Source organism: Anabrus simplex, chromosome 6 (assembly GCF_040414725.1).
Source record: "Anabrus simplex isolate iqAnaSimp1 chromosome 6, ASM4041472v1, whole genome shotgun sequence".
In the NCBI taxonomy this organism is placed as follows: domain Eukaryota; kingdom Metazoa; phylum Arthropoda; class Insecta; order Orthoptera; family Tettigoniidae; genus Anabrus; species Anabrus simplex.
The window spans coordinates 137,284,192-137,307,253 of NC_090270.1; the positions used below are offsets into that span (position 1 = coordinate 137,284,192).

General features: G+C 38.1%; 1 protein-coding gene across 1 annotated transcript in view; it reads left to right on the forward strand.

Annotated features, from left to right (window-relative positions):
• Window positions 1–23,062, forward strand: part of Hap40 (Huntingtin-associated protein 40 kDa) — a 98,119-nt gene that overhangs the window by 2,495 nt on the left and 72,562 nt on the right. The window contains exon 3 of the mRNA XM_067149109.2: window positions 21,201–21,403. Within this exon, the coding sequence (XP_067005210.1) occupies window positions 21,201–21,403 (203 nt within the window). The remainder of the gene's footprint in view (window positions 1–21,200; window positions 21,404–23,062) is intronic.

A 23,062-nucleotide genomic window follows, 5' to 3' on the forward strand; every position in this document is an offset into this window, starting at 1 on the left:
AAGATTTTTTCAAGACGAAAGTTTGTGTGGAGCTATATAACACTTAACTATAAAGCAGTAGGTTTTAAATGTCTTTAAAATCTTGATGTGAAGATGAATAAATAGCTCAATGTTAAATCTTACAATCGTATGTTTGATATATTAAGATGCAGATAGCTAGTTGACTTATTTGTCTTCACAATGGTGTTTAATTTCAACTTTTCTGCATAAGAAGACAACTAGTTGTTTGCATCTTAATAAGCTAATGAGGGAACTGAATAGAGTGAAAAAAGAAGCAAAAGAGAAATATATGAATGGCATACATACTTCAAGAGGGTAATGACCACAAAGGGAAATGGAAAAAGATGTATTCATATATTAGGAATCAGAAAGGAAAAGGAATCCATATTCCTACAATAGTGGGAGAAGGGGGTGAACACTATTCAACAGATACTGAGAAAGCAAATCTATTTAGTAGAGAATTCAGAGATTCAGTAGAAGGTTGTCCGGAGTTGGAAACAGTAACAGAAGATAGAGAGGGAGAGACACATAGGGAAACAAGAAGCTTCTCATTCACAAATGAAGATATTTTCAGAGAAATCCAACTGCTTCAGCAAGGAAAAGCAACAGGAAGTGATCAAATTACTGGGGAGGTATTAAAGACAGTGGGGTGGTACATAGTGCCTTATTTAAAATTTCTCTTTGACTATGTCATAAATAACAGTGTAATACCAAAGGAATAGAAGGAATCTATAATAATACCAATTTATAAAGGAAAGGGTGATAAAAGGAAACCAGAGAACTACAGACCAATCAGCCTGACCAGTATAGTTTGTAAAATACTGGAGAGTTTAATAGCAAAGTACATCAGAGGGATATGTGATGATAAAAATTGGTTCATGAGGAGCCAGTATGGATTTAGAAAGAAATTTTCTTGTGAGGCACAACTGGTGGGATTTCAGCAGGACATATCAGATCAGTTGGATTCAGGAGGCCAGTTAGATTACATAGCCATAGATCTTTCCAAAGCCTTTGATAGAGTGGAACATGGAATATTATTAAAGAAAATGGAGGGAATAGGATTGGACATAAGGGTTATACGTTGGATAAAAACATTTCTAAATTCAAGGGTTCAGAAAGTCAAAGTAGGAAATAATATATCACAGGAAGAGAAAGTTTGGAAGGGAATCGCACAGGGTAGTATAATCGGTCCGTTACTTTTCTTAATATACACAAATGATTTAGGGAACAATATAACATCAAAAATAAGATTGTATGCAGATGATATAATTGTTTATAGGGAAATAAATAACATTGAGGATTGTTCAGAATTACAAAGGGACGTTGAAAGTATCCAACAGTGGGTTGAAGAAAATAATATGAAGGTTAATGGAGGCAAATCAACTGTTACAACATTTACAAACAGGAGCTTTAAAACTGAATTTGAATATACTTTGGATGAGGTAGTTATCCCAAAAGATAGCAAGTGCAAATACTTAGGTGTGAGATTTGAAAGTAATTTGCACTGGAGGGGTCATGTTGATGATATTGTTGGGAAAGCATACAGATCGTTACATGTCATAATGAGGCTACTTAAAGGATGCAACAAAGAATTAAAAGAAAAAAGTTACTTAAGTATGGTTCGTCCATTACTGGAATATGCGAACAGTGTTTGGGATCCTCACCAAGAATACCTAATAAAAGAAATAGGTAGTGTGCAGAGGAAAGCAGCAAGATTTGTAACAGGGGATTTCAGGAGAAACAGTAGTGTATCAGAAATGTTTTGATGAGCAGACAGCCAGATGGCGTCAAATTGAAATGTCTGCACATGGTAGCTGAGGCCATACGATGATTATTATCAGAAATGTTAACGGAACTTGGGTGGGAAACTTTTAAGTAAGAGAAGGGAGAATACTAGACTTATAGGATTATATAGAGCCTATACAGGAGAAGAAGCATGGGGACAAATCCGTGAGAGGCTTCAGTTCGAAAATAATTATATCGGCAGGACTGACCACAAATATAAAATTAGAAGGAATTTTAGCAGAAGCAATTGGGGTAAATTTTCATTCATTGGGAAGGGTGTGAAGGAGTGGAACAGTTTACCAGGGGTAGTGTTTGATCCTTTTCCAAAATCTGTGCAAGTATTCAAGAAGAGAATAAACAGCAACAGGGAAAATAAATGAAATGTTAGAGGGCATTCGACCAGTGCAGGCTATTGTAAATAAAAAATGTGTGTTTAAAAAAAAAAAAATTAATTCCATCCCTTGGTCCATGGAGTTTGGACAGCCAAAGTAGGGGACTGCCTGTAGGGGTGAAGTACAGTGGGGACTTTGAGGGCCCTGGGACCGCTACAGTAGCTGTGAAGGCCCTTCAGGAACTCTGAAAAGTGGTGGCAAAAGGGGGCTCTGGTTAAGACGCAGCAGGTCGTTATGCTACTTAGGTTCCAAAATGGGTAACTAAAAAAAAAAAAAGTAAATAAATGCAATGTAAATTTTAATCTTATACCAGTTGCATAGTATTATTTGAAGTAATTCCACATACTGTATATGAGTTGACTATGTTTGTAAGTATAGGAGATATTATAAGTAGAATTTTGTAAACAATATAAATGTATTAAGGATGATCTGTTTGTTTAATAGAAAAAAATTGTTAGCATAAATTGTATATTATTGTATTCTAGAATTTTTTTTTTTTCTTCTCTTGTTAATTTAAAATTTAATGCTTGACAATAATGTATTTTAGTGTACCATTTGCCACCGAGGTAGACACCTCATTTGCAAATAAAGAGATTTTGATTTTTTTTTTTGATTTTGATAATTTATCAAACATACGATTGATTATAAGATTGAACATCGAGCTATTTATTCATCTTCACATCAAGATATTAAAGACATTTAAAACCTAGTGCTTTGTACTAAAGTATTGTATAGCTCCATACAAACTTTTGTCTTGAAAAAATCTTTATATCTGCTACGTTACTTGTTATTCATCTGTGCATTGCTTTTATCTTGTACCTTTTGAACAATTGGCTGATGATGACCCAGATCTGGGGTCGAAACCGGTACCATTTGTGATCGACCTGTGATGTAACCTCGTATTACTAAGTGTTATTGTATTGAATAGATGGAACCATAATATATTATTAATTTAATTGTAATCTCAGTTCAGTACAGACCAAAAATGAAATTCTCATCTTTCAATCAACTATGTTTCTTTGTCGAAATACATAATTTCTTTGACAGAAACGTAGAAATCTGTATGGTACCGCTGTTATAATTACTTGAAATATTGAACTTAAAGTAATTAAAGACAGTTGTAGTAAATTACCTTCAACATTTCCTTTATTAAGAAAGCAGTTACCAGTACTGGTACTGCATTTCTAAAAGGTTATTTTAGCATCTTGACAAACAGTGAATGCCTCTTGAGTTGAGTGCATTAAATTATGTTTGCTAACTGTTGTTTCCCATTCATGTGGTAATTTCTTTGGGTTCTGAGGCAAAAATATTTTTCACATATACATCAGAAGTGATCTTCTTAGCTGCTCTAACTACGGTAGTTTAATGATAACCCATGCAGCTAATCAGTACAAAGTGGAGGTGGTGGTGATTTTTGTTTTAAGAAGAAGTACAACTAGACTATTAACACTTATCAGAGGGTAAAAATGGAAGGGATCTGACACTTCAAAAATGAAGGTATCAGCTCAAGAGAGATAAAGGCCACGAAGTTCGTGAAATTAAGGCACCCTAGGTCTCAAATGCTCTAATACCGTTGGGGTCAGAAAAGAATAGAAGTTGACCAAGGGACGTCGGATAGAATAGAAAAAGTGTGGAGCCTGGCACAAGTAAGTGGAATCAATGCTAGGACTCAGCTAAGGGCCCCATCATCACCAACCCACACTCCCAAGTTAATTCCTGTGGCCCCTTTTAGTTGCCTCTTATGACAGGCTGGGAATTCCGTGGAAGTATTCTACCACCCCCACAAAATAGTACAAAGTCGACATCTGTACTTTGTTTATGTCAACATTATGTGAAAACTGGTGGTGATAATTTGGCTTTTGGCAAGAAAAAATAATTATACCAGGCTATTTAAACTATGTGCCTATGCACCTTCTCCACTATGGCCATCTCTGACAGTGATTAAGAACCCTTTAAGACTTTGTAAAACTTGTTTCTTCGATGGCATCTATTTTCTAGCGATCTCTGGTGGGCTAAAACCCAGTGAATCTACTGAGAAATTTAATTTGTTAATAGGTGGTAAACCTTTTTTCTTCTTATTATTTTATTTTTTATGTGCTGAATTTGTCAACTGTACACCTGGTTCCTCCTGTAATGTAACCTGCCTATCACATGCCGGTAGTTTTCTAACCAGTCACAACTCAGGTTAGTGAATGGAAATTTAGCCTATCAGCACTCTGGATTCTAATGTAGTCTGGAACTTTTCCCTGAGGATATATTTAAGCTGAACGCATTAGGGTCGCCTTATCTGATATTGCTCCGGTGATTGTGTGCACAACTTGGTGGAGGTTAGAGTGGGCAGGAGGCATGGGGCGGCCAGTTTGAAGAAGATCCAAAGTTAACAGGTAATGGCAGAATAAACCTAAATATGTGATTGTGCTGGTGTGTGTTCTGAGGGGAAGATTTCATCAGTTTTTTTGTAAAATATAGTTTGTAAGGTTTTAATTTTTTGCTGTAATGTAGGACCTTCTGCGCAGTCTTCGGACTCAATTTATATTTCCTACTGGGAAAGTAATTTAATGTAAGGGAGCACGAGTGGTTACCCTTGGAACTCTCTCCTTCTACTGTACTTTTGAGCTGGGTGACTAAAGTTTTTCAAGCTCTAAATTTGGAAATTAGTCTTGGCCTTTGAATGTTCCCTTTTTAGTCACCCTTTTTAGCATGGGATTAGCCTCTGTGTCATTGGACATTACGCCCACTTAGGTTCTTGTCATCTTCAGAATATTGTTTTAAGGAGTGCTAGTGTTTCGCCTCCTTGCCTTTTGTTAACAGCCTGTATTTGTTGTGACCTTTTTCTTTTCCTTCTTAAGGCATAGTAGGTTGGATCATATGCCTCTGTAAATGGATTTTGGTTTTGCAGGTAACCGTGTCTACATTTAGGTTCCTTGTGGAACAGTATTCTAACTGTTTGTGAAATTTTGTAAATGATAAGCCCACCATGGGGCAAACTGTTTATGAACACTATGAATGGTGTCACCAACTTGGTTACCAGTGTAATTGGAAAGGTAACAGGCGACATATCATTTTATTTAGGCTAGCCTCTACCTAATAGGAGCTCAGACTTTATAATGTTGTCGCTGTTAGGAGCAATTATGCTCTTCCATATGTTCCTAGGTTAATAACTGGGAGTTTCTTCCTATGAAACTTGTAGCTGATTAGGGACTTCTAAGTCCGCTGTTTTGTTGGAGCTGATGAGCTCTTTGTTATATGTTACTATTCGCAAGTAATTTTTCAACTCCTATGCTTTTATCTTTTCCTTGTTAAATGATTAAACTACTCTATTCAGATTTTAAGAGAGAAAAGAAATAAAATTTCCGATTTTTGTTAGAGTAATCTTTATTCTAAGTGGTCCCCTGTCCAGCCATTCACCCCACATGCTTCCTTACCTCTGCGGTCCACGATAGATCCTTGTACCCATAATAATAATATAATAATAATAATATTATTATTATTATTATTATTATTATTAACATCATCATCATCAGAACAAGAATACTTAGGCATTAAAAATTGTTATTATTATTATAACCGGGCGAGTTGGCCGTGCGCGTAGAGGCGCGCGGCTGTGAGCTTGCATCCGGGAGATAGTAGGTTCGAATCCCACTATCGGCAGCCCTGAAGATGGTTTTCCGTGGTTTCCCATTTTCACACCAGGCAAATGCTGGGGCTGTACCTTAATTAAGGCCACGGCCGCTTCCTTCCAACTCCTAGGCCTTTCCTATCCCATCGTCGCCATAAGACCTATCTGTGTCGATGCGACGTAAAGCCCCTAGCAAAAAAAAAAAAAAAAAAAAAAAAAAAAAAAAATTATTATTGGGCTACACTTATCATTCGAATGACATGTCTTACTTTTATAGGAGTCGCAGAACATATCTGGTGGATAACTGCAAACCACTTTATAGGCTTTCATAATCTTCACTCTCTGTGAGTGGGGGATGGTAGAATAACACCCATGGTATGCCCTGCCTGTCTTAAGGAGTGACTAAAAGGGGCCCCAGGGACTCTTAACTTGGAAGCGTAGGTTGGCGACCACGGGGCCCTTAGCTGAGTCCTGGCATTTTTTCCACTTACTTATGCCAGGCTCCTTACACTACTTTAATTTTTTCTAAACAAGCTCTCTTGGGAAGTTAACTTGAAAAAGAAAACACCAATAATAATATTATTACTTTTGTTGCTTCTTTAAAGAAAAATCTTTGGGATGTTTCCTAGAACATTTTTTGGATGGAATTCGACTTGAATGTTTCTGTCCATCTATCCTCTTCTGTTCAAATGCCATTCAGCAAAATGATGTCAGAAGAAAATACATAATGGAACCCATAAATAAAAATGAGTTCATATAAACACACGATTCTTCAGGAATAATTTCAATGTAATAACTTATTAACCTCGCACAAGATGGAATTATATGTCGGTTGCCATTTATCACGCCTGCAATTTTGTACCGTACCCACTGAGCTCACCTATGCTTATCACTGGAAAGTGTAACACACTAATTCTGCCAGTTGACTTATTCTGACAATTTGGTGTAGTACAATATCCCATTTTCCTTAAAATAGAAATATGTTTCACATATCATTGGGCTCGCCTACATCATAACAGAGCTTAAGACTCAATATGGCCGTTACTGCAAAGGATTGTGGTATCTTGTCCATACCTTCCTAGACTGACTTTGGGTTATAATACTCATTCAGTACTGAGCTATCGGTAATTCATTCTTGTCAATCTCATGTAACAATAACTGGCTCCATTAGAAAGATTTTATCTTCTGGGCAATTAGGCTGTAGTTACTTTTTTATTCTACAGTTGGTCTTATCAGGGTGTGAAACTCAATATGAACTCATACAGCTAACTTCTCTTTTGCTTTGCACCTCAGGGTGTGAAACTCTATATGAACTCATACAGCTAACTTTTCTTTTGCTTTGCACCTGCTTCTGAGCCAAGACTTGCAGTTAAGACTGGGACTCAATTGATGCACTTTAAAATCTCTATGTGTAGATAGAAAAATAAGTTTGACAATTCACAAAGAAACTCACATACTTGTTTTGGATAGCCTACACGGTGCACAATCTTCAGCTGCTCAGACCACCAACTGTACAAGTAAGAGGTATCTACTCTAGCTAAGGCAACAGTTTTGCAATCACTCCATGTTAGATCCTAGAAGTACAACCAGTATGGAAGTTGCCACACCCACCTTTCTTGTGTCAGATACTGAAGCAGCCTGGAATGAACTAATTGGAATACTACAACTAATCTGTCAAGTGACACGTCTAAGAGGGAAGGAACATTGCCTTGTAACACAGCCAGTAATGAGTATTAGGTCATTGTACTAATGAACAAAGACAGTGAGACTATTACTGTGAATACTGAGAATTACAAGTGCAAAGTTTTTACACCAGGCAAATGCCGGTGCTGTACCTTAAACGAGGCTACAGCTGCTACCTTCTGAATCTTAACCGTTTCCCATTCCAGAGTCATCAAAAATCTGTATACCTTAGAGCGATGATAAGCCTCCAGAAACAAAAGTATAGTTAAAATCCATGAATTTCTAGTCCTTGTCAATTATAAGCAGTTGAAATAGGACCCCTCTTCATGTATTTTTTGGCAGACTAGAATGTTGGTGGAGGAATTGTCATTCTGAGAGACAAAGCTTACGGGCTTATTTACGCTGAAACTCTTTTCACCATGCCTTTATCGTCCTGTGAAGGTCCAATAGCACGGTGTTCTATAATCCTTTGTCCTTTTCTTCAGTACCATTGATTCTTCAACAGCATAACCAACAATTGACTTTCACTGAAGTGCTAACAGAGAGAGAATATATATTTTGGAAAATGTTGAAAAAGAGGATTATGGAACAAAATTAGTGTCGTCAAATCAAAATATATGTATAGTGATAGGAACTTCTTAACAGACAAGAGGTATGGAAAATCATAAATAATGAAAAATTCATTTCAAGTGGAGGTTTGGATGAAGACCATAGATTCTTTGCAGCTGATGCAAGCAAGAAACTACCAAATAGAGTCCGAAATAAAAGATCACCAAGGATAAAAATGTGTTTTTTTAAAAACTAAGTATGAGAGAAGAATGTATCAAGAACATCCACAGAATGGTTTCGAAAGATGATATTAAGTCTATCACTAAAGAATAGAACACACTTAAGGAGACAATAGCTGGGACAGGTGAGAACGTCTGTGGACAGCAGAGCTAATTCAGAAAATCCAAAGAAACTGCATATTGGAATGAAAAAAATCCACAGCCTGTTTCCAGTCATTCGACTAGGTCAGGGATGGAATGAATGAAGCCCTCGCCTAGCGGTGAGGTTAGGAATTGTGCTGGCTGCCGAAGCCTGTTGGACTCCTCCGGGGTGATTATAAATGACTAACAGATGAAATGCAGAGATATTGGAGAGAGTTGCTGGAATGAATTATGATAGGGAAAACCGAACTGCTTGGAGAAAACCTGTCCTGCCTCCACTTCGTCTAGCACAAATCTCACATGGAGTGACCCGGATTTGAACTGCGAAACCCAGCGGTGAGAGGCCGGCGCGCTGCTGCCTGAGCTATGGAGGTTCACAAACTTCATATTGGAACGACTGTGAGGAAAGCTATCACTGACAGATATCATGCAAGACAAGCCCTGTGCAGAGCAAGAATCTATAGAAATTGAAATGTAAAGAAAAAAATTATTGCTAACTGAGAGAGGAGGTTGCATGTCAAAAGAATTGTTGAAACTGGAAAACAGAAATTTAAGGAAAATATGACAAAGAAACTGGATCAAGAAGGAAATAAAAACCTTCATGTCATTTGTGACAACTCGTGTCATTCCCTATTACAAAACACTCAGCAGGTTAAAGATTTAACAAATGAGATATTTACACACTGCTGCACTCATTTTCCAACTTTTGAATGAAGCATCATTTCAGTAAATTTCCTCAGATCTTAGCTTCCTCTCCTCCACTCAACAGCATTACAGTACACCTGATCTAACTCCTCACTTTACTATACCTATAAATCGTACATCAATGTACATTGTTCATTACTCATGTCTGGTGCTAGGTTATGGAATTCTCTCCCACTGACTGTTAGAATCTACAGTACATTAACCTCTTTTAAACAGTCTTGACAGGATTTCCTCCTAAGAGTAGACAGCTTGTATGAATGCTTGGGTGAATGTGAGATTGAATGACATAGTATTTAAGTATTTCTATCAATTATTTAATTGTTATGTAAAAAACTATGTTTTAGTCTTTTGCCATATTTTGTGTTTTCACAGCACATGGAATGTTAAAACTTCTTCTCCACTCTCATACAATCATAATCGTCACATTTATTTATTATTAATGAAAGCCCACTAGGGAGCGCTTATAACTAATTCGTTTTGGAGGTTTGCTTTCGTTCCCAATATCTCTTGGACCCGACTAATAATTTTTGCACCAAGCTCGATAGCTGTAGTCGCTTAAGTGCGGCCAGTATCCACTATTCGGGAGATAGTGGGTTCGAACCCAACTGTCGGCAGCCCTGAAGATGGTTTTCCGTGGTTTCCCATTTTCACACCAAACAAATGCTGGGACTGTACCTTAATTATGGCCATGGACCCTTCCTTCCCATTCCTAGCCCTTTCCTGTCCCATAGTCGCCATAAGACCTATCTGTGTCGGTGCGACGTAAAACAACTTGCAGAAAAAAAAAAAAAAATTGCTTTCTCTCCTATGGGAATGGTTTCTGAGACAGTATATTTGGGCGGAAAGGGTCAATATACAAACATATCACAGAATTTGGACCCCCTGTGGGTGGGAGCAGTAGAATACAGCCACAGTTGTTGCATAGTTGTGCTTCCTCTTAAAACATTACATGAATGGCATACTGGTACTTCATGAGGGTAATGACCATAAAGGGAAATGGGAAAAGCTGTATTCACATATTAGGGATCAAAATGGAAAAGGAATCCAAATTCCCACAATGGTGGGAGAAGGGAGTGGACAGTTTTTAACAGATAATAAGAAAGCAAATCCATTAAGTAGGAAAATCATAGATTCAGTAGAAGATTGTCAGGAGTTGGAAACAGAAGATAGAGAAGGAGAGACACATAAGGAAACAAGAAGCTTCTCATTCACAAATGAGGAAATTTTCAGAGAAATCCAACTGTTTCAGCAAGGAAAAGCAGCAGGGAGTGATCTAATTACTGGGGAGGTATTAAGGATAATGGGGTGGTACATAGTGCCTTATTTAAAATTTCTCTTTGACTATATCATGAATAATAGTGTAATACAAAAGGAATGGAAGAAATATAATAATACCAATTTATAAAGGAAAGGGTGATAAAAGGAAACCAAATACTGGAGAGTTTAATAGCAAAATACATTAGAGGGGTATGTGAAGATAAAAATCGGTTCGTGAGGAGCCAGAAGGATTTCGAAAGAAATTTTCTTGTGAGGCACAACTGGTGGGATTTCAGCAGGACATATCAGATCAGTTGGATTCGGGAGGCCAGTTCTAAGGTATTTGACAGAGTGGAACATGGAATTTTATTAAAGAAACTGGAGGGAATAGGATTGGACATAAGGGTTATATGTTGGATAAGAACATTTTTAAATTCAAGGGTTCAAAAAGTCAAAGTAGGAAATTAATATCACAGGAAGAGAAATTCCATAGGGTAGTAAAATCGGCCCATTCCTATTCTTAATATATGCAAATGATTTAGGTAATAATATAACATGAGAAATAAGATTGTATGCAAATGATATAATTGTTTATAGGGAAATAAATAACATAGAGGATTGTACAGAATTACAAAGGGACCTTGACAGTATCCAACAATGGGTTGAAGAGAATAATATGAAGATTAATGGAGGCAAATCAATTGTCACAACATTTACAAACAGGAGCTTAAAAACTGAATTTAAATATATTTTGGATGAGGTAATTGCCCCAAAAGATGGCAAGTGCAAATACTTAGGTGTGAGATTTGAAAGTAATTTACACTGGAAGGATCATGTTGATGATATTGTTGGAAAACCATGCAGATTGTTACATGTCATAATGAGGCTACTTAAAGGATGCAACAAAGAATTAAAAGAGAAAAGTTACTTAAGTATGGTTCGTCCATTATTGGAATATGCAAACAGTGTTTGGGATCCTCACCAGGAATAGATGGTGTGCAGAGGAAATCAGCAAGATTTGTAATGGGAGATTTCAGGAGAAAAAGTAATGTATCAGAAATGTTACAGAAACTTGGGTGGGAAGCTTTAAGTAAGAGAAGGGAGAAAACTAGACTTATAGGATTATATAGAGCCTATACAGGAGGGGAAGCATGGAGAGAAATCCGCAAGAGGCTTCAGTTGGAAAATAATTACATCGGCAGAAATGATTGGGGTAAATTTTCTTTCATTGGGAAGGGCGTGGAGTGGAACAGTTTACCTGGGTAAGTGTTTGATCCTTTTCCAAAATCTGTACAGATATTCAAGAAAGGAATAAATGGCAACAGAGAAAGGAAATGTTAGAGGGCATTCAACCTGTGTAAGTTATTGTAATAAAGAATTTTTGTGAAAAAATTAATTCCATCCCTTTGTCTATGGAGACTGGACAGCTGAAGTAGGGGACTGCCTGTAGGGGTGAAGTACAGTGGGGACTTCGAGGGCCCTGGGACTGCTACGGTAGCTGTGAAGGCCCTTCAGGAACTCGTGAGAAACAGTGGCAAAAGGGGCTTTGGTCGTTATGCTTATTAGGTAGCCTACCAATATGGGGGGAAAAAAGCAATGTACATTTAAATTTTATAGCAATATTTGTATAGTATTTTTTTTGAAGTGATTTCACATACTGTGTATGATTTGATTATGTGTGTAAGTATTATTATGAGTAGAATTTTGTAAATAATATAAGTTATATTAAGGATGAGCTGTGTGTTTAATAAAAAAAAGTTAATTTAAATTGTATAATACTGTATTTTAGGAAAAATGTCTTCTTTCTTTTTAACTTAGAATGTAGTTGTTAAGAATAATGTAGTTGTAGAGAATAATGCATTTTTGTGTATCATTTGCCATCGAGGTAGAGACCTCATTTGCAAATAAAGTATGTTGATTTGATTTGAACAGTAATCACCACCACCATCACCTCTCACAGAATTTGGAGTGGTATAGGACATCAAGGTCATATATACTGGCAGAATCCTGGTGTCTAGGTGCTTTTTACTTTGTTGAGCAGAAGGCTTTCAGTCTTATACAGGGTCCAACAATAAGATTGATGGTTTTGGAAATTAAAAAAATAAAGTTGTACTGTAATTAATTGAAAAGAAACATTGTTGCCATTTAATGACCAGGACGAAATGTCTTGGAACAACAATTAAGTTTTGAGAATAACACCAAATGGTGTCCATTGTTTCTCACGCACTCCTTGGGCCTGCCTTTGAAGGTCCCCATAGCATACTGTACCATATCTTTGGGTATTGCCAAATTTTCATGAATTCCTTGAGATCATTTGTTGTGCAAGGTTTGCCCTTTCCCTTTATGGTAGCCCAAGAAAATCATCGCATACACTGAGTTCGGACAAACAAGTAGGCCATGGAACATCTACATCAGTGAGCAACCAGCTGAGACAGTCAGTTAGAACATAGCTCTCAACACTGTCAGATGCAGCACATGTACAAAGAGGAAATTCCATTGACTGTTTTTCTTGGGTTTCTGAGGCTGGCACTCCCCAATATCATTGTCTACAGTACAAATTGGGCAAGATGTTTCTCCTGTCCACCGTTCAATTACTTCCCATGTTACATAGGATATCTTACTAAAGACCTATTCAGGTTGTTTTCTACTATACCGAGCTCGATAGCTGCACTCGCTTAAGTGCGGCCAGTATCCAGTAATCGGGAGATAGTGGATTTGAGCCCCACTGTCGGCTGGGGCTGTACCTTAATTAAGGCCACGGCCGCTTCCTTCCCACTCCTAGGCCTTTCCTATCCCATTGTCGCCATAACACCTGTCTGTGTCGGTGCGACGTAAAGAAAATAGCAAAAAAAATAAAATAGTTTTCTACTATGAGGTATTCTTCAATACAGTATTATCAACAATTTTTTAAAACAATTTTTGCTCCCTTTTCATTTTATCTTCAGTGAGTGTGAATATGCCTCTTTTTCAATGTGTGGCATTCCACTTGACTTCAGACATTGTCACTTTATATAACCAGAACTTTTGGCATTTTTTAATGTGTTTATATATTTATTTGATATTTATCTCAAGCAGTGGCGTGCGGTGAATATATTCATTACCCCAGCTGCAAAAATGTTTTTTAAATATAAACAATTGTAGCCCACTACACTCTCTAAAGTCAACATTGCCACTTTATGAACTCACTTGATAACTAAGTGGAAATATAACAAGCAAATAGACCAAACAATAAATAAATACACTAAGAGTCCCGTTAATCCGAACCCGGTTAATCCGAACTGAAGTATTAAATTAAAAAAAAAATCTCCTTATTGAAATGAAAGAACATATTATAGAATGAAGATTTCCTTGCATTTTACTAGTCATATTTTACTAGAATAACTTAATGTAAACATAATTACACATCATAAACCATCAATCACTGTTTATCTTTACAAAGTCTGTTAGTTTCTTTTGCCGTAGTGATTGGAACCTACTCGAAGATGCAGTGTTAAACCAGCGTCTCATAAACATCACATCAGTGGGCGCAGCAGCTGAGTGTTGCTCGACGTAGCGTACGGCAAGTTCTAAGGCGCCCGCTGCACCTGAATGTGATACTAGTTGTTCATTGTGGTCTTTTTCATCGACACTCTGTTCCTCATCAACTGCAGATTCTTTCTCCACCATAGCTACAACTCCTTGGTCTGTTTGTAATTGATGACAGTCAGCTTCCATCCACTCGCTAATGTCATTTTCACTGTCGTTTCCTTGTCTACGGGTTCTTAAATATCCTACTGTAATTTTGTATTTTGTTAATGTAACTGCTAAAGAATGGACATTTCAAATTAGAGTATGTACTGTACTGGATTGTATTGTAGAAACTATTTTCCTCAGATGGTTGAGGCGCTGGCAGGTTCGATCCTGGCTCAGTCCGATGATATCTGAAGGTGCTCAGATACGTCAGCCTCGTGTAAGTAGATTTACTGGCACATAAGAGAACTCCTGTGGGAGAAAATCCCAGCACCTAGGCGTCTCCGGAAACCGTGAAAGTAGTTAGCGGGACGTAAAAGCAATAACATTAATATTAGAAAATATTTTCCGGTTAATCCGAAAATTTTGTAATCCAAACAGGCTCCTGTCCCAATTATTTTGGATTAATGAGACTCTACTGTAAATATATTTTAAGTATTAAAGAAGTTTTGAAATTATAACCGACTTGAATGATTTTTGGAGGTGAACTCAGCTGCGTATTTGCCCAGTAGCTGGTACTCTGCAGTCGGGAAGGGGGATTCAAATCCACTCGAGATTTGTAATGTGAAAGAGAGTTTGGTGCACCTTGAAGAATTCCTCTGAGATGATATTTTGCTTGTTTTTACTTGTTTTGTTAAGCCTGGTAAATCTGGAGTTGGCTTACCTTCTTTTATAAGGCTGCATTTTTCTTGGATTGGTCTACCTGAGAAAGGCCTTTCAAGAATATTTTCCACTACACACTCGCACATATTTCCAAATTGATATTCATGGCAGTGACGATACCATCATAACTTAATCTACAGCGTCACGATGCTTAACACACGTTGTATTCATGAATAATTGCACAGAACTGACGAAAACTTCACCTGTAATCCAAGAGGAACACTAAAAAAATTCACTATATACCACCATTACAGACAACCAAATACAACAGTCGCTTAGCTCTGTGTTCATGCTGGGCAACGTAAATATTTTTCTAAAACTATCGGAAAACATACTGTACACATGCCATCAATTAATTGCTCGAAAAAACTTTATATATGCCGAAATCCAAAAATTAGATATATTCTTTTATATTACATTTGATTTTGTAAAAAGGCACTATTTTTATGAGCAAGATGATGTGTAAGTTGCTATACTGTTAACTTGTTGATATTTTAAGTGTGTGTGTCGCTGAACACTTTGAGTGTCAAGTATTAAAACTAACAGGTCCTACCTAAGCTAGCTGGCCTGTCACCATAAATTGCTGTTGGGGGAGGGGCGACAGCAACGCCCCCCACCCAGGACAAGAAAGCTTCAAGTGCATGTGTCATCCAAGCGACTTAAATTTTGCTTGGGTAGCTCTTTTTCACGCCGGCAAGGAAACCCAGCTCGTTGGAGAAGCTGAACTGTGGTAGTGCGAGCGGATCTTCGAGACAGCTGTACTTGGCTTAGATATTAGCAGTATTCAAAACTTTATAAAAAGCGTTCTAAGGAATAATAAAATATAAATAAAAAGTTATTTACTCAAGCAGCGCTGGGGTAGATGGGGTTCAGTGCATGCCACTGATCTCAAGACCTTCCACTATGTGGGTTTAGTGAACTTTTTAACAAGGATGTTGGAACTCTATAGTTCCATTACATTCTTGTATTGTTTTTAATTGTGTTTTCATCCACTTTTTTTTTTAAGGATATGTGAGAGGGTTTTGTTGTTTTTGTGTATATAGGTTATTTTAAGGTTGTATTCTTGTTACGTGCTAATTTATTATTTAAATTTTTCTTTTCTGTTACTGAAGATAGTACTATAGGTATCGAAACTAGTATAATAACATGAAATAAATATTTCTATCATGTATTGAAGTGTTGATTACATGGAACACCTACTCCCAATTTCTTTAAGGTACTGCCTGATTGACTTGCTACCTTCCTTTTATATCCTGGTGCAAGGGTGACGTAGGCAGGGTGCTTCTTCACATGCTGGCTCAGACTGTAATGTTCGAAAAGTCAGTGTGACAGGTGCGGAGTTTGAATGGGCAGCACAACAGACAACTATCCTCTCTTCGACTGTCTAATTTTTGTCGCCATTGATGCTTTCATGGCCCGTACTTATAAACATGATATTGAGTAGGCTTTTGGGCTTATGCCGTTTCAAGAAAATAAGGTGAAATTCTTTACGTTTTGCAGAGAACTGTGCTCTGCGTCATCAGAAGAAAATCTCAACTGTCCACGAGAAAGGCTTCTTAAACAATGACTCTTTAAATTTAGACGTTATAATAGAAGTGGAAATGGTACGTTCATCTGGTGGTGAATGAAATTGTTTCATTTAAGCTAAGTACTTCTAAGTATAGTTACTAATCAAAATGTTTCTTCTAAGGTAAGTACTGCTAAGTACTTACTAATCAAATTGTTTCACCTAAGCTATTTTAAAGACAGCTGAAGATGACCACTAAGTGGTCGAAACGTCCTGTATATGTGATAATGTTTCTATAATTCTGCCAAAAGGCAAGAAATAAAGTATCGATTAGGTGGTGTTTTAAGTTAATTTGTTTAATAATTTGTTGAGCAGCCAGCAATCAATCACTCTTATTATTCTGGTATTTTTCTCAATTTTGATTGCTTTCTGTACCACTCAAGTGTTGACTGTGAGAAGCAATTGCTCTAACCTTATAGAATAAAATTTCCTATTGAAGCTGCTGCAGAATTTGGTGGTTGTACTGTGTTTCTTGAGTCTGGTAACAGTGAAATGCTTATCTTATATTTAACCTGTCATACTGTAGCTGTCTGGAATAATCGTGTCAACTTCAGGTGCATAATGAGATGTAGGGTTCTCAAGTAAATATTTATATAAAAGGAGGGCAGCGAGTCAATCAGGCAGCACCTTAAAGAAATTGGTAGTAGATGTTCCATGTAATCAACACTTCAATATATGATGCATTATGTAGTTCAATTATATCACCTTATGTCGCTGTTGCTCACTTAGCACCACCCGGGGGACACGTGCAGGGCAATCAATAGGTACAATCCTGTGGACGTGAGCAACGGAAGTTGAAGCTGCTATCAAAATGCTGAAAACCGGTAAGCCTGCTGGCCCTGATAATATCTACAATGAATTCCTTCGGAATATGGGTCCACATAGCATAAAGTGGATCACTTCTCTTTTTACTTACATCCTTCAGATTAACAACCTGCCGAAGCAGTTTGAACGGTCAAAGGTGATTAATCTTCTTAAACCTGGAAAGTCGGAGGAGAGACCTGAAAACTACCGCCTAATAGCACTTCTCAGTTGCATTTATAAACACTTGGAACGAGTCCTCCTCCCTAGGATAGCACCACTCATTGACGCTGTAATCCCCCCAGAGCAAGCTGGTTTCAGAAGAAATCATAGCTGTACTGATCAAGTTTTGTCTCGTACCACTCACATGGAGGCAGGCTTCCAAAAGAAGTTAAAATCAGCAGCTGTCTTTATTGACCTGACAAGTGCATATGATACTGTCTGGCGACATGGACTAATTCTTAAAGTGCTGGAAGTAATTCCCTGCTTGGAAATTGCAAACCTAATTTCCAACATGCTCTGTGAGAGAGAGTTTGTAGTATTCCTAGGCGATTCTAAAAGTCGCAAAAGAAAATTAAACAACGGTTTGCTACATGGATCAGTATTGGCCCCAGTTCTCTTCAACCTCTACATCCATGACTTACCATCAACCACAGCTACTAAGTTCATCTATGCGGACGACATTGCCCTGGTAGCTCTAAGCAGAAGTTTTGAGGATGGAGAAGGCATTCTTTCAGCAGACTTGGTCAAAATGGCAACATTCTTCAAGTCTTGGCGTTTGATCCCAAGTGCTTCTAAGATCGAGGTTTCATGTTTTCATCTCAGCAACCGACTCGCAAACTACGAGCCATCTGTTTTATTCCTTGGTGAAAAACTAAAGTACAACCCATTCCCGAAATATCTAGGAGTCACACTGGACAGAACCCTGAGCTACAAAGAACATTTCACCAAGCTCTGTCACAAAATCGCTACAAGGAATAACATCCTGCACAAGCTTTGTGGCAGTTCCTGGGGAGCCTCAGCTGAGTGCTTACGATTAACGGGTATCAGTCTTGTCTACTCTGCAGCGGAATACTGTGCCCCCGTATGGCTGGAAAGTGCACATGTGCATAAAGTGGATACTAAGCTGAATGACACCATGCGCTGCATAACTGGTACTGTAAAGTCAACACCTCGCCAGTGGTTACCCGTTCTTAGTCATATCCCACCACCCCACCTGAGGAGAAAGGAAGCTCTGCTGAGAGAAGCAAAGAAGATCAGGTCATCTCCCTCTTTACCAGTTCACCAGGAATTTTTTGTTACCCATCGTCACGACGACTTCGATCTAGGAGACCAGCAAGTATACTAGCCGGCCGACCCTTGAGGGATAATTTTAATCTAAATGAGAGCTGGCGGGATGAGTGGTCAATTTCAACATCTGGAACAAATGCTCATGACCTAAATCCAACCCAGAAAATGAAGGGATTCGACCTCCCAAGAAAACTATGGTGTCGCCTCAACAGATTGAGAACTGGGCATGGACGCTGCAATTTCTTACGCCATAAGTGGGGTTGGCTGGATTCTCCAATGTGTGAATGCAGTGAGGAGGAGCAGACCATGGACCATGTTATCCTGCGCTGCCCTCTGCATGCCTACTCCGGAAGCCCCAGCGACCTGTTTCATCTTTCAGAAAGTGCTGTAGAGTGGCTGAAACACTTGGACCTCGACCTATGAATTTGTAGTTATAATCACCATACTGTGACAGTATTAACAAGTTTGAGCCTCCCCTATAACCTTTTGGACTGGTGCTAGCGCCATTGAAAATAGCGTCAATCGGCTTTACGTCAATATACCTTTTTTAAGTTTACGTAATGCGGAGTTTGTTCATGTAATGAGCTGGTGAATGTTTCCACCTAACTGCGCATGCGCCGGTAGCCGCCAGGCGTAACTAGTCCTGGGCTCGCCAGCGATAGCGGGAGCAGTTCCCTGCGAGAAGCCATGATGGGTGGAAGTGTGTACTTGTGGCGTGGTGGGCTATTCTGAAACCACCGTGATTTCACATTTAATGGGGATTTATCCCTGCTGGACTTGCTGTTGACCATCTACCGTACCTTTGGGATATAATTTTGGAGGAATGCTTCTTCTGGATTCTTCGTAACAAGATTAAGTTCTCTGTCCTCGTGGTAACCTACTTCAACAACAATGACCAGGTTTGGATTTTCAAAAAGGTAGCGTCTGAAAGGCATGTACCTGTGTTTGATTTCCCTCATTCGCCGTGAAGAAGAAAATATATGTGTTTTCGGGTGTGGAAGAAAAATAATAGTAATAATAATAATAATGATTAAAACTTCTTTCTCTGAATTCGGACTTGGCGTCGTATGTGCTTATGCATTTCAGAAGATTGGTTCTTCTAACTAATTGTTCTCCTAAGTGTGGAAAATGCACGGTGGACTGAATTAGAAAATTCTTTTCAAAATTTATAACTTTCATTCTTGTGCAGCATTGTAACTTTTTTGGGTGTGAACCAAGGTGGCACTTCCAAGATATCGGGCTTAGCTTTTTCCCTTGGGGTTTCCTGCTCGTAATTCTGTGTAACTTTCCGCTCTGTTTCGAATGCATTCTTTCTGCTCGGGATTTCTGTTAACTTTTCTTGCCCTTTTTTTTCCTTCTTGCTCTGGAAGGAGACCTTGCATTTTGTTTTCCTGTTTCCGTGGCAATGGGTGGTTGTTGGTATTGTTGTTGGGTTTTGTTTTATGTGGTCTGATACACAGCTCCGGTGTGGTTCTCTGATAATATATTTTTGGTTGTATGTATCTTTGACTATTTTTTCATGTTCATTAATTAATTTTTGCCAACCTTTTAACGTATGATTTGCCTTTTTCTTTGCCGGAGCGGATGTGTAAACTTCTACGTTAAACTTTAACTTATCTTGGAAACAGCCCCTTGGTGTAAAGTGAAGAGATTACTCGAGCGACGAAGAGTAACATCCTGCTCGATATTTAACTGAACTGTAATCTTGTAAATGAAAATTAGTAGTTTATTTGGTTTATTCTTCACGTGATCGATCACATTTTATTTTACCTCTTAAGTGTTTCTACTCAAATGATACGAAGGTCAACGTTTTGTTTTTTTCCTTCTTATCCAAGTTTTTCAATTACTTATTTATTATCTGTTAAAAGAATACCATATTTTTCCAATATCGTTAATGAATTAATGAATGCAACATTGTTGTTATTTAATGATTTTTAATCTTTTGTTAATTATCAGCTAATCAATATCAAATATTTTTCCTGATCAATTTAACTATTGTTCATTTGGTTATTTACATTTAATGTTTTCTAAATATTACATTGAATTTATTTTCTGATATCAGTTTTCCTTTTTGAATTAATCTAGGTTTTATTAAATTAATTTCATTTAAGTTGTTACACCTTATCCAGTTCTAATTAAAGCTATTTTCTATCACTAAAGTGTTATTTTCATTCACCACTTTGAATGGAGCACTGTCACTGTCACTTTTGATAGTTGTAACCACGGCCTTAAGCCGCTTCCTTTTCTCCGCTTCCGGTAAGTGTGTTATTTCTTCCTTTGCTTATTTGTAATGTTTTCATGTTGTTTGTTTCATGTTTTCTCTTGCTTTTCTTGTATTTGCTTAATCTCCCCTCTGGGGGCGAATGCACTACCAACCTTCTCACCTGGGAGCACCCCTCCTAGGCATGTGAGGTTATTCTGCCCACTGTCCCAAGGGCTGGTACTTTAGCTTAGTGGACGGTGTTGGTGAGAGAGTGGTAGCAGAGCATGGTTGGAAGCCCCAGCGACGTGTTTCATCTTTCAGAAAGTGCTGTAGAGTGGCTGAAACACGTGGACCTGGACCTATGAATTAGTAGTTATAATCACCATACGATTAAATAAATGAATAAATGCAATATATGATAGAAATATTTATTTCTGTTAATGTTAATGCCAAAATCAGCTTGTACATTATATTTCTTAAGATGCTTGATCACCTTCCAGAGAACTTTCCTAGTGGTAGGAGAAGTGAATATATGGACTGCATATGTTCATTACTACATAAATGTGTATATTTTCAGGAGCATTAGCTTTGCGGTGTGAGAGGGATGAGCTGCCTCAGTATGCTGGCCTATGTTGGATGGCTGCTGCTAGATGCGAGGGGTCACTTAGTAACAATCCAGGTGAGGCCTGGGACCTGGTGCGAGGAGCCAGGCAGTTTATGGCAGCAGAGGTCAAAGGAGCACGGCTAGGTTGTCCTAGTCCAGGAGGGGAACACCTTCAGGTAAATACAGTACTGTATTTGTTATTTTTAGCATTACACATGGCAAGTTGAAAGTGACCATGCATGTAGACCTCCAAATGGGTTGTCAGGATCAGATTTTTCACTTTATGGCAAGCAACTAAGAAATACTAGCTTTCGTGAAGAATAGACATTTTGTTTTCTTAGAGAAGGCGTTATGTCACAAAAAATGTTTTCTGTAATGATGGATTGTAGTATTTGTGGAAGCAGTCCACTGGCAATCATTCACCCATCAAATGCTTTGCCTTGTTGTTGCAGCCAATGTCTTCTGTTTTTCGCAACTCTTTTCAAGTCTTTGTAACTCTTGAAACTAATCCACATATTTCCTTCCGAGCGGTTCTCTTTATCTCTTCCCATCACTTTTCCCCTCCATGATGTTCAGAAGAAAATTGTCATGCCACATTGTGTAGTCAAAGAATTTTTCTTATATTCATTACACTAGTAGTATTTTCTGAGAATCTCTGAATTTGTTTCTTTTTTTCTCTTAACCCATCCTGTATGGGTTATCTTTCTTCTTTCTTGTGCTTCCATTTAAGTTTTGTCCTCTTTCCTTATTGTCCGACTCTCACTTCCATATAACAAAATGCTTCAGACAAAGGTTTTTGCAAATTTTTTTCATCCATACCCATGTTATTGTTGGTCAATACATTCCTTTTATTTGTGTTGCTGACAGTTGTGGGAAATATTTTAAGAATTAGGGTGCAGTAAATGATTGATTTGTGAGTGGTCTACTCATTGTAATTAGGAGCTGCCTGGCTGAGGCAGTAAAGGCATGCTCGGTTCACCCGGATGGACATGGGTTCAATTCTCTGTCACAAAATCAAAAAATTTAAGAAATGAGATTTCAACTTCCAGCAGTGCACATGGCCCTGAGGTTCACTCAGTCTACACCAAAAATGAGTACCATGTTAATTCCTGGGAGGCAAAGGCAGCCGGGTGTAGAGCTAACCACTCTACTCCACCAAGTGCTAAGGTTACGGAAAATGGAAGCCTTTATGTCTATCCCCTCCAAGGGCCTTCATGGCCTGTACGGAGATGACTTTGTGTTTTTCTGGCTACTCATTAAAATTACAAGAGGTAGAAAAGATTACTATTTTCCTTCCGTATTGCTTGCTGAACACTGATGATGTAGGATTTTGTAAGCAGTTTGTAAGCAGTTTAGGTTGTTCTGATGAACTTTTTGTAATGATAAACAATTTTTAGGAGAAGAAATGTTAGGACTGTGGTATGAAGATAATCATGTAGATTGGAAAGTTATGTTAGGGAATTAAGTGCCAGTTAGGGTATCGTAAGTGAAAAAAAAAAAAAAAAAAAAAAAAAAAAAATCCACAGCCTGTTTCCAGTCATTCGACCGGATCAGAAGTGGAATGAAGGAAGCTTCCATCTCGCGGTGAGGATAGGAATTGTGCTAGTTGCCGAAGCCTGTCGCACTCATCTGGGGCAATGGTTAATGGCTGACAGATGAAATGAAATGATATTGGAGTGTGTTGGTGGAATGAAAGATGCCAGGGAAAATCGGAGTACCCAGAGAAAAACCTGTCCAGCCTCCGCTTTGTCCATCACAAATCTCATGTGGAGTGACCGGGATTTGAACCACAGAACTCAGTAGTGAGAGGCCGGTGCACTGCTGCTTGAGCCACG